The sequence below is a fragment of the Pleuronectes platessa genome, chromosome 1, assembly GCF_947347685.1.
Source record: "Pleuronectes platessa chromosome 1, fPlePla1.1, whole genome shotgun sequence".
In the NCBI taxonomy this organism is placed as follows: Eukaryota; Metazoa; Chordata; class Actinopteri; order Pleuronectiformes; family Pleuronectidae; genus Pleuronectes; species Pleuronectes platessa.
Genome location: NC_070626.1, coordinates 1,303,497 through 1,316,363, shown reverse-complemented (window position 1 = coordinate 1,316,363; position 12,867 = coordinate 1,303,497). Strand labels below are relative to the sequence as shown.

Sequence of the window (12,867 nt, the reverse complement as noted above, 5' to 3'; positions counted from 1 at the left end):
TAACACTGGATCCAAACACAGAATGAGAGAGTATGCGTTCAGATCCTTGGCCTGAAAGGTAGAGTGAAAGTGCTGCTCCGTCATAAAATGGATACATAAGGGAAGTATTAAATCTGGAGCGTACCATGGAAGACCAAGGCTTGTAAAGACCACCAGGACAGGGGAGAACACCTTAACTCTAACATCCCGCAACAAGACAGCTGCCAAAAAACACAGCAGCAAGCTCTTTAAACTACCCGTTGTATACCAAAAATCAATCTTCCTGTCTCTCTACACACCATCTTCAGCTCTGTTTTTGTCATAATAAAAATAAAAACCTAGGTTAACCTTTCAGCTTTGCTGGGAATATGGCCTTACCAGGAAGGGAAAACTGCCATTTCATTTCTCTGTGAGTATGAAAGAGTATATACAATAACAATAAAGTAGGAGCATAAAGATGACACTCACATAATACAGTAAAACGCAACACTATTCACCGTCCGAGAGACGGGTGTGTGACCATGATCCTCGACCGTGAACTGGACTTGTTCAAATTTAGTTTCGAGCACATTGAAGGAGGTCCTGAAGTCTGCGGCCAGCGCCTTGCGGTGCTGGTCCAGTAGCGTGGAGATAGCCTCAACTGTTAAGCTAGCTAGCTGCCGCTCTTCGAAGCCATTTGGAGGCGCACCTCTATAGTGTAGCCGAAAAGCTTTAAATAGGGAACACTTTGGTTGTGAAATTCAGGGATAAAGGGGTGAAAGATGAAAGAAGGCAGGAGCACCAACTTGTTGCTTTTACTCCATGCGACTGCAATCTGGAAATCACAAAAACATGGTTTTATTGAAAGAAATCCACCTGGCTATGGACACAGGGACTCCGTAAAGCTCCACAGCCCGAGGGGATGCACAGGTCCACAAAGAGTCTGAGATTATCCCAAATAAAGGGATTCCCCGGAATCCCTTTGCTTTATCACCCGCAGATCCAGGGCCTCTGTGGCCGCACCATGGATTGCGGTTTGTGGATCGCGCACCGGGGGTCGCAGTGTTGGATCCAGCGTGGCGGATTCTGAGTTATGTGGGCTGATCCTGGTGCTGGTGGCGGACCCTGTGTCGCGTTGGCATTGGGCACGGGCGGTGGACCAGGACCGCGGTGGTGGCTCGTGATGGGTCCTGGTGGGCGGTGGTGGCTCGTGATGGGTCCTGGTGGGCGGCGGTGGACGGTGACTGAGGACTGGAGTGGCGTCTGGTCTGGATGGTGGATCGTGGTCTGGATGGTTGCTGACCATGGACTGTGATTGCAGCGGGACTGCTTGGCATGTCATGTTGGGGTTGTCCTTCGGGATGTCTACCCTCATCAAATGCTGCTAGAGACTTTAATCTTGAAGACTTTAATCTTGATGATGTTTTCCTGCATGTGGCATCTATTGCACTTCTGTCCGTCCTGGGAGAGGGATCCCTCACATGTGGCTCTCTCTGAGGTTTCTACGCATTTTCACCCTGTTAAAAGGGTTTTTAGTAGTTTTTCCTTACTCTTGCTAAGGGTTAAGGACAGAGGATGTCACACCCTGTTAAAGCCCTATGAGATGAATTGTAATTTGTGAATACGGGCTATACAAATACAATTTGATTGATTGATTGATGATAAATTACGTGTGCATTATAACAGAATGCATAATCGATTCGTTGGCGTTTTTGGGGGATCTACTAAAACAAATGCGTGAATGATAACAGGTGCAAACATGGTAGAGGCAGTAGCATTTAAATGAGCGTTTTGCATGCGGTACTAGTTTCGGACATGGATCATTGTGAAGAGCAATTATGGCAAGCGCAAAGCGAAATTTAATGCCATGGAATTTGAGGTGTTAGTGGAAGAGCAAACAAACGTATTGTTGAGCTACAGCAAAGAAATATTACCATGACTCAAAGAAACTTGATATGGGAGAGTATCTGCTAGAAAGTAAAAATGCTGTGGCTTAAACAAAAAACACAACCGATGAAATTAAGAGAAGATGGCACTACATAAGAAGAAGAAAAGTTAAAAAACAGCTCATAACTAGGGCTATGTTGTAGCACTGGCGATCCAAGCACTCGCATGTTGAAGCTTGTTGCCGTCGGTGGAGAGAGCGATCGATGACCAGGCGCACGTCTCCGCGTTGCATGCGTTTTACGCATTGCGGCAAGGATAAACGCTACACTTCCTGCGTCCATCACGCGATGTCGATCCTTGCCTGCTAATTGCTCATTACAGGCCACGCTATCAAATAACACATCCCACTGTGAGAATTTTATGTAATTGTTGTAAAACAAAGCTAACTTCCTGTTGCCAGTAGGTGGCACAATCTCTATTGTTACATACAGAAATACAGATCTGTTCAAGTAGGTGCTCTCCTGTAGCGGGAGCAATTTTGTGTTAATTGGAAAATGTTACCACAACTTAATTTCCACACTGATCAGTAGGTGGCGCTACGACCCTGAACTAATATTAATATATATAGCTGTTCAGGTCAGAATTGTGATTATAGGTCAGGAGTTCGGAGCTGGTTGGATAATGCAAAGTGGATTTACAAAGTACTTCCTGTTTCATGGCGAATCAGTAGGTGGCGCTCTGACACTGAGGAAATATTGACACATAGAGCTGTTCAGGCTTGGAGTCTGATCATGTGACAGAAGTTTGGTAGTGATAGGACAATGCACAGTGGAGTAATGACAACATCAATGTTTACACGGTTTGAGGAAATGTCACAATTCTGACCATGATCCAATGACTTGACTGAGCTCTTTTGAGCTGTATATTGTAAAGAAGCCAGGAGCAGTGCATCAAAGTATAAAACATGTCACTACCTGTAACCACCAGGGGGTGCTGTGTTTTCAAGTAATAATTTCTGTGTAGATGTCATCAGGCCGGGACTGTTTTCTTACATGTCTAGTTTGGACTCGATTGGACGATGTATGTCCGAGATACAGAACCTCGTGTTTTGATGGCGTTTAATCAAACTTTGACGCATCGCTAAGGTCACACGGTGTGATGAAAGATCAATCTCTGAATCAGTTTTTATCTCCATCTTGTTGGATGACACTCATCAATTTGAAGTTGATCTGAAGAAAGCCCTGGGACGAGTACATCAAAGTAAAAGTGTGGAATATGGCCAAAATGGCCACCAAATCCAAAGTGGCGGTTATTCCTGTTATGTTTTTCATAATGCCCCTTGTGACTTTAGTTATGACTGGTCACGATAAACCTATGTTCCGATTTTGGTGAAGATCGGTCAAGGGGAAACCTAGGGGCTGGTTCCAGGGAGCGCTGTTGAGCCATTTTACCACGCCCATTTCAAATTACTCAAGAATACGTACATTCTCACCACTTTCTAATTTTCTGCAAAGTTTGGTAAGAAGTTCAGCATGTTAAAGCCCTCAAAAAGTCAATTCATTTGGCAGAGAATAATATGAATAATCCTTACAGTTTCAATAGTTCCTCTCACCATTCGGTGCTCGGGCCCTAATAATCCTTACAATTTCAATAGGGCCTCTCACCATTCGGTGCTCAGGCCCTAACTAGGGCTACGTTGTAGCACTGGCGGGACCGAGCACCTGCATGTTGAAGCCTGTTGCGGTCGGTGGAGAGGGCAATCGATGACCAAGCACACGTATCCGCGTTGCATGCGTTCTGCGCACTGCGGAAAGATAAACGCTTCACTTCCTGCTTCCATCACGCGATGTCGATCCTTGCCTGTTAATTGCTCATTATGGTCCACGCTATCGAATTGCATATCACACTGTGAAAATTGTATGTAAATCGAATGATGGTTGTAAAACAAAGCTTACTTCCTGTTGCCAGTAGATGGCGCCATCACTATTATTACATACAGACATATAGATCTGTTCAAGTAGGCGCTCTGATGTAGTGTGAGCAATTTCGTGTCAATTGGACAATGTTACCACAACGTAATTTTCACACGGATCAGTAGGTGGCGCTATGACCCTGAACTAATATTAATATATGGATGTGTTAAGGTCAGAATTTTGATCATAGGTCAGTAGTTTGGAGCCGGTTCGATAATGCAGAGTGGATTAACCAAGTACTTCCTGTTTCATGGCAAATCAGTAGGTGGTGCTATAACACTGAGGAAATATTGACACTTAGAGCTGTTCAGGCTTGTACTCTTATCATGTGACAAGTTTTGTAGTGATAGGACTATGAACACTGGAGTTAAGACAACATCGTGTCCTTTATGTTTACACGGTTTGAGGAAATGTCACAATTCTGACCATGATCCAATGACTTGCCTGAGCTCTTTTGAGCTGTATATTGTAAAGCATCCAGGATTAGTTCATCAAAGTATAAAACATGTCACTTCCTGTTGTCACCAGGGGGCGCTGTCATTCAAGTCTTAATTTCTGTGGAGATGTCATCAGGCCGGGTCTGTTGTCTTACATGTCTAGTTTGGAGTCGATTGGACAATGTATGTCCAAGATAGAGAACCCTCGTGTTTTGATGGCATTTAAAATCACGGCAATTATTTTCAGGCTGTGTAAATCTTAACTTTTTTGTGCGGTCAGGTAGAAATGCACGATTTGCATATTCATTAAGGCAAACGTACTAAATGAACAGTGTGTTATTTTTCACGCAATACTGAGTGTGCATCGTTAGTAGATCGGCTTTCATGTTTTCTTTACGGGTGAAATGAAGTTTGCACACATTTTTACGCATGCAAACTGTTGGTAAATCAAGCCCTACGCCCACTTACATGATTGGACCTTGAAAATGTTATGTTTTACCGTTTTTTTGGCTCTTGTAGGTGTTGATATCTTGATGTCAATTGGATAGTCTTTCTTAAACATAACATTCCATAGCTTCCTTGGACTAGACAACTGAGTGTCAAGCTGGACCTAATCAGTCTTCCCTTCAGGCACCTCGTTATTATTTTGCCTTTTTTTTTTTTGAAGTAAATCTGGGTGAAGATCGGTCCCAGACAGAGGTAGGCATTTCAGGGTCTCAAACGGCGAAGTTGCCTTTCAAGTAGGGCTACAACGATCGACTATTCTGATAGTCGATCAATTTATCGATTATTGAAACAATTAATTGACTTATTGTCTATTAATGCGTGCATGCTCCCAGATAGCGCAAAAACACACAGGCCCCGGGGCGCCGCCCCGCTCACTCGCTCAAAGAGACACACAGAGTGCGATCAGAGCTCGTTTACGTGAAGCAGCTGGTCAGTGACTGACCGGCTGCTTCTTATCAGTGGAAACCGTGAAAACAGAGTTTCTCTGGTCACAGCTGCTCAGAGATCAGAGCAGCAGCTTCTTCATCAGAACAGACGCTACAGTTGGTTTGTACAGAGCTTCAGCTTCTGTGTCCGTCTCCAGTCTCCCCTCTTGTTTGTTTTAATATTTCGTCATCTAAAATATGCGTCACATCCTATTAAGTCTACGGCCCGGAGCTCTTCCCTGCAGGTCGCTAATCTACAGTTTCCGACACCCGGCCTCAGTAAACTAACCGGGGATAAATCCCAAAAAAGAAAAGTCTGCGAGGAAAAAAGAGAGTTTAATTCTGCATGGACAGATTAATTTGCTTTCACTGCCAACTATGTTTGCTTACATTTATGCTTAATATATGGCGAGGAATTAGCAAACAACAAAAAATGTTATGCTTAAGACATTTCCAGAGCATGCACACAGCATCTGCTGAAAATAACCAAGCTGTAGATGAGCAAAAAAAGCATTTTTCTGTGATTAATTTATTTCAAAGTAGGCCTACACATGTATTTTGTTCTCCTCTTCATAAGAGTTTGGTGTTTTCCTTTTTTGTAACAGGTAAAAATAGCAGGTAAATGTCAACAGTTTTTTATTGTCGTTCTATAATTTAATAAATGCAACAAACTATAGTTTTTATATATATTGTATAACTATAGATATATAACTTTATAACCTGTGTTATCAAATAATAATTGTGGCTCCATTTTTTTCAGGCTATATTAACCCTAAAACACTAATGTACAATTAGTTACACCATCACTAACGTCGGGTACATTTTACCCGTTATAATATACCCGATTAAAAAATACTTCTCATCAAAATATATGAATGTACAACAATACATTGCAATTTGAAGTAATCTTTTATTTTCCCTAATACAACACCTCATAAAACCAAAAAAAGGTATCATGGGGGGACCCTATAAAAAGGCTCTAAAATTAGTGAAAATGTTTTTATAGAGCTGGGAACTTATTCTTCGATCCAGCCGTTCCTGGGAGATGTCTGGTGAAGGCACAGTCTCCCTGCATCATTTACAAATTATATAATATTCAACAAATACTTTACCCTCTATCACTAACGTCTGGTAAAAATCACCCGAACACGTGCCAATTGAAAAAAACAGGGATGGGAGCAGGGAAACTAGCCTACCCTCTATGACATCAGTGAGCAGACTGCAGCTACCCAATGAAAATCCCATGACCACACTCGCTTGGGTAAAAAACACCCGACGGTAGTGTTCTAGGGTTAAGGGTGAAATTCTCTCATATTTAGACTTTCTGGTATGCGATGGTGTTGCAACGGATGCCGCTGTTGTGCTATGTTTTGTCGCAATTGCACATGCGCGACTTTCAGAGATAGGAAGGGAGCGAGATGGCTTACTCCTCAGCTATTTCCATCAGCACCTTTGGTAAAATTACGTTTAGTTTAGCTTCACGGCATGAAAAAAGTGCGCTATGACGTATCCAATGAATCATCGACTTAAACATTTGTAGGCGACTATTTTTGTCATCGATTTTTGTCAGCTATGTCAATTAATCGTTGCACCCCTACTTTTAAGTTGCCTCGAGCCCAGCTCGCTCCAGAAGATAGTTAGGTAAAGTTGTGATTAGGCAGGATCTAGGGAATGTTTGTTGTTGTTAAGACCAGACTTAACGCTGATGTTTGCTGGTTGTTTGTGTGACAGCAGTGGGATGGAAGCAAAACACTGCCGCATTACGATCCCTTTCCTGTGGAGTCATCTCCTGGCTCCAGGTTTGATGCTTGATTAAAGGTGCGCTGGGCTCATCTTCAGTTAGAGGAGAGAGATTCCACTCTGGAGGGAGTTATGGTTAGAGACTGCTTTTAAGATTTCTGAATAAGCGCTGCAGTCAAATTCTGTTGCATCTCTGCTGGTACGCAGTTAACGTCAGGTTCTGCTGCATTTGATGTCAGTAAAAATTAAAAATTTAATTCCGTGAGTCATATCGCAATTGCTTTGCATTGGTCATGACGTGATAAGACATTCGGGCCAAACTACGTAACTGTAAGTTGGTAGATAAAGCTCAGGAAGCTTGCTCTTCACTTTTAGTGGAAGATAGTCTTGTCTATAAAAAGGTTAAAGGTGCCATTATGCGAGCGTATGAGCTATGCCTGAGGCGTACAGACACAGATGATTTCAAACTTGAGAGAGAGCTTCTATTTGTAACCAGCGCAGCTTTTGGAGTCTTCACGGTAGTGGTTTAGTACGGTGGCCCTGAGAGCTCAACGAACAGCAACTTAAGAAAACACATGCAAGTTGACAAAACACAAGCAAAGTAAGAAATCATCTTCATCAATTTCACAACACAACACAACACATTACAGAAACGCGCAGCAAATAGACAAACGCCCCGCAAATAGACAAACGTGCTGCAAATAGACAAACGCGCTGCAAATAGAGAAACGCGCAGTAAATAGACAAACGCGCAGCAAGTAGAGGAGAAAACACAACGGAAGTGTTTCCAGAGGACAGCTAAAAGTGATGGACACTGGTGCCACAAAAACGTCCAATACACCATACAAATTCGGTTCCACACAGGGTTCGGCCACCCGCGGCTCTGGAGCCGAACGCGGCTCTTCAGCCCCTCTGCAGTGGCTGTATAGTACAGTGTTGTGCATATGTTTCGCGAACGCTGAACTTAACGAATCAGTTTTCATATTATTAACGTGAACGTAACGATGAATGTGAGTGAACGTCACGTAAATTTTTTAAATCATCACCGTATCAGGCCATCGTGAAATACCAGGAGCGTGAGCGTGTGCGTGTGCGTGCGTGTGTGTGTGTGTATGTGTGTGGCGGCGCTCCGACCCCGCCCACTCACTCGGAGAGACCCATCTGATCACGGAAGATGTTCCGATCTAGAGACATGCCGTCTTCTCCTGTTAAACTGAATAAACAGCGCTAACAAGCAAGCCCCTGTTTGTGAGGCAATATATTGTCCATAGTGTGCAGGGGTAGGAAACCTTTACTATCAAAAGAGCGAGTGGGCGGGGTCGGAGCCCCGGGACCAGGGACCTATACGGTCTATGCCCGGGACCGGAGCGCTCGCTACACACACGCACACACACACACACACACACACACACACACACACACACACACACACACACACACACACACACACACACACACACTCGCCCGCTCCTGGTATTTCATGATGGCCTGATACGATGATGATTAAAAAAATTAACGTGACGTTCACTCACGTTCATCGTAACGTTCACGTTAATAATATGAAATCTGATTCGTTAAGTTCAGCGTTTGCGAAACATATGAACACCACTGAACTGTACAGTCACTGCAGAGGGGCTGAAGAGCCGCGTTCGGCTCCAGAGCCGCGGGTGGCCGAACCCTGTGTGGAACCGAATTTGTATGGTGTATTGGACGTTTTTGTGGCAGCAGTGTCCATCACTTTTAGCTCTCCTCTGGAAACACTTTTGTGTTTTCTCCTCTACTTGCTGCGCGTTTGTCTATTTGCAGGGCGTTTGTCTATTTGCTGCGCGTTTCTGTAATGTGTTGTGTTGTGTTGTGAAATTGATGAAGATATTTCTTACTTTGCTTGTGTTTTGTCAACTTGCATGTGTTTTCTTAAGTTGCTGTTCGTTGAGCTCTCAGGGCCACCATAGTTTAGCGGATGAGGAAACGCACAGACCAATTGCATGCAAGATAAGCCATCCCAATTGAAACTACTCAGCCAATCAAGTCTGTGCATTCCAGGCGTTCTACAGGTAGGGAAAACAAAGGGAGAAATACAGACGACTGAGCCGGAGAAAGTTGAGAGACAGATGAGTGAGACGGAGAAAGGGAGAGAAACAGAGGAGTGTGAAGGAGAAAATGCGAGCAAAAGACGAAAAAAGTGGGGGAGTAGGATATAAGCAGCGTTGGGCAAGTTACTGAAAATTAGTAATTAGTTACTTGTTCCTTCTTTTAAAGGTAATTTAATTACTTCAACAGTTACTGTATATCAAAAGTAATTAGTGACTAGGGAAAGTAACTTAAGTAAATTTTATGTCTGCTTCTTAGATGTAATGAATATGAACAGTACTGAACAGTCAAACACAAACATATTTTTTAGACCTATTTATTGTAATAAACAACGGAGCGGACAGATTTAATAGACACACCAAATCTCTCGCTTCCGGTCTGAGCCTGAGACATAAACACCTTCTGTACAGCTGCGTCTTCATGACAGTAACAGCAGGAAACGACAGGACGCCAGCTGTACGGTTTCCATATCTTACGGATGGTTTATCCTTGTTTAACACCCCTCGCCGAGCGGAATGAGGTACGAAACTGGTTTTAGTCCCTTTGCTACAGGTAGCGCGGAACGGGAGTCACTGTCGCGTTAACCTGTCAAACTGGTCTCACGCGGTTATTTGTTTTTTAGCTGATGTTTAGATTGTTAAGATGTGTTGAGATTTATTATCTGTAAAATTGGTTGAGACTTTTGAGTCAAGATGTGAAACAGAACATTTTTAATTATAGCTTTTGCTCTCTTTATAAACATTTTCTGAAGTTTAGCCCTTTTTTCGAACTACACAATTTTTATATTTTATTTATTTCTCTTATTTTGAAATGCAGCCCTACTTTTATTTAGTTAATGAGAGAACATTATAAATATCTGCAATCATGCATGTGTGTTCAGTTCTACGTAGCGTGACAATAAATATTGTCAAAAAGATTTTGAATCATACTGAATTCATTTGATTTGTCAGTCAGGTAGTGAGTACATGTAGATGCTGATACAACTACTAGACTACTTAAATATATATCAAACTAAATAGTTAGACATTATGATCCTCAAGACCTTTGGTTCACGATATTTTCTATAACTGGACCTCTTTAAATTTTAGTTGAATACCCCTGGTGTAGAGCATAAGGCTAATGATTTGGCCTCTGTTGTTGAGCTGATGATGTTGGAGGACCACATAATTGTGTGCCTGTGCGTACTATAATTTTTTTAAATGAGCAGAAAGTGACCACCTTGATTCTACTTAATGTGACTCTTACCAGAAAACTGGTGGCACAATCCAATGTCCTAATCCTGGTAACTTGATTGCAGACTGTGCAGCCTGCAGGCAGAAGCAGCTGGTGGCCGTTTCCAAGCAGCAGCCAAAGGGATTGGGGTTAGTTAAAACGGTCACTATGGTTGGCCCGGCCGCCGCTCCCAAAGTGCCAGATGATTTTGGTTTAAACCTTTCATCTTTTAAAGATTTGTGTCTCTCAAAGGGGAGGCATATGACCCGCGCCCATTGACGGTGCTATGCGATACCGGCGGCTCACAGTCCTCACAGCTCTCCACCGTATTTATGTACCGACCAAACTGGTTTCTTCCCAGTGGCCATCTGCTCATTTTTTAATGTTGATGGTGTGGATTTCATCATGGGAAACAATATAGCAGGAGGTAAAGTTTATCCTGCCCCTGATGTTTTATTGATATTCTAACTTAAAATATTATGATCTGGCTCAGATTTTTCCCGATTTTTTTAAAGTTAGCGTTCTGACTAGAGCCCAGGTCAGTAAAAAGGCACAGGATGTTGATTTATCTGAATTGCTGTTTGCTTCAGTTAAATGTGTGTCTCTAAAACAGATTCAGGCAGCTCAATGCTGGAGTAATGAATCAATTAGCACTCTCCACAACTGCTTTGAAACAACAGATTGGCAGATGTTCTGTGTTGCAGCGGATGGAGACATTAATGAATACACAGACAATGTCTCTGCATATATCTCCAAATACATCGATGATGTCGTCCCTAGGGTCAGTGGTAGGACTTTCCCAAACCAAAAGCCCTGGGTAAATGGTAATGTCCGTGCTAAGCCCAGAGCACGGTCCTCTGCCTATAACTCTGGTGACTCGGAGGATTTGAAGAACACCAGATGTGACCTACGGAGGGCCATCAGAGATGGAAAAAGAGACTACAGAGACAAGCTGGAATCCAACTACCTCAGCTCTGACCCCCGGCGCTTCTGGGGTGGCCTGCGACACATCACATGCTATAAAGGGAGAAATAGCAGTGATGATCTGGCCGAGGACCGAGAAGACAGCACTCTGTCCCTGACCGTGGCTGACGTGAGGCGAGAGCTTCAAAGAGTGAACCCTCGAAAGTCATCTGGGCCCGATGGAGTTCTAGGCCGCGTCCTCGGGGGGTGCGCCCACCAGCTAGTGGAGGTATTCACCTCCATATTCAATATCTCGCTACATCTGTCAACAGTCCCCACCTGCTCCAAGCAGGCCACCATCATCCCCATACGTAAGAAACCATTCATCACCTGTTTAAATGACTACCGACCTGTTGCACTGACCTCCACCATTATGAAGTGTTTCGAGCAGCTGGTCAAAACCCGTATCTGCTCTACACTTCCGAACACCCTAGACCCCTTTCATTTTGCATACCGCCGAAACAGATCCACAGATAAATGGTAAATGGCTTTGTATTTATATAGCGCTTTTCTAGTCTTGATGACCACTCAAAGCGCTTTACAGTACAGTTCTACATTAACCCATTCACACACACATTCATACAGTGCATCTATTTGCAGCACTTAGTTATTTTATGGGGGGCCATTCGGGGTTCAGCATCTTGCCCAAGGACACTTCGGCATGCAGGTGGGTCAGACTGGGGATCAAACTGCCGACCTTCAGGTTGGAGGACGACCACTCTACCACTCAGCCACAGCCGCCCGCAATGAGGCCATCGCCCTGACAACGCACACCCTCTCCAACCTGGGGAAGGGTTACACATACACTACCGTTCAAAAGTTTAGGGTCACTTAGAAATGTCCTTATTTTTCAAAGAAAATAGATAACATTAAATTAATCAGAAATACACTCTATACTTTGTTAATGTGGTAAATGACTATTCTAGGTTGAAACTGTTTTTTAAAGAAATATCTACATACGTGTATAAAGGCCCATTTCCAGGAACTATCACTCCAGTGTTCTAATGGTACATTGTAGGAATGCTTCGATATGGAAATTCTTGGCCGATACCGATATTTAAAATAACAATCTGGCCGATAGCCGATACCGATATTTGTTTATTTTCTTTTTGTTGTTAATCATTCACCCTTTTGTGCCAGAAAAATAATTAAATCATTATTTAGAAAGCACTATTTAAAAAAATGTCAGCCCTTCATCACTCTTATCTTTTAATGAGCACAGATTGAATCAGATTTATGAAACAATCTTTGATTTAACTAAACTTTATTTAACAGAGACATATTATGCCCATTTTACCGCAAGTTGAAATGGTGCCTTGGGATCTTAATGAAATGTCTGTAACATATTTTGGTCAAAATACCACAAGGGTAATTTAAAACAGTACCTTTTTACCCTGTCTAAAACGGCCCTGTTAAAGTATCATTATAGAGAACGCTCTTCTCATTGATTTACGGTAGCAGTATTGCCCGTTTATTAGATGTGTTACGGCTTCTGTGTGTATGACGTATGTTGTCAGTTCCCTTGTTACCTGTGCATGAGACGGATGAATAGAGCCGGTGCACATGAGAATAAAGTACTTAAACAGACGCTACGCTCATACTTTTTTACACCAAGTTACACTGCGTGAGTCAAGATAACTTAACAAGCCCTCCTCAGTTTTACCTGTTTTTAGT

General features: G+C 42.9%; 1 protein-coding gene across 1 annotated transcript in view; it reads left to right on the top strand.

Moving 5' to 3' along the window:
* Positions 1–12,867, top strand: part of pdcd7 (programmed cell death 7) — a 33,160-nt gene extending 20,293 nt beyond the window's left edge. Inside the window, exon 5 of the mRNA XM_053418376.1 lies at positions 11,011–12,867. Coding sequence (XP_053274351.1) covers positions 11,011–11,677 — 667 coding nt within the window. The 3' untranslated portion in view covers positions 11,678–12,867. The remainder of the gene's footprint in view (positions 1–11,010) is intronic.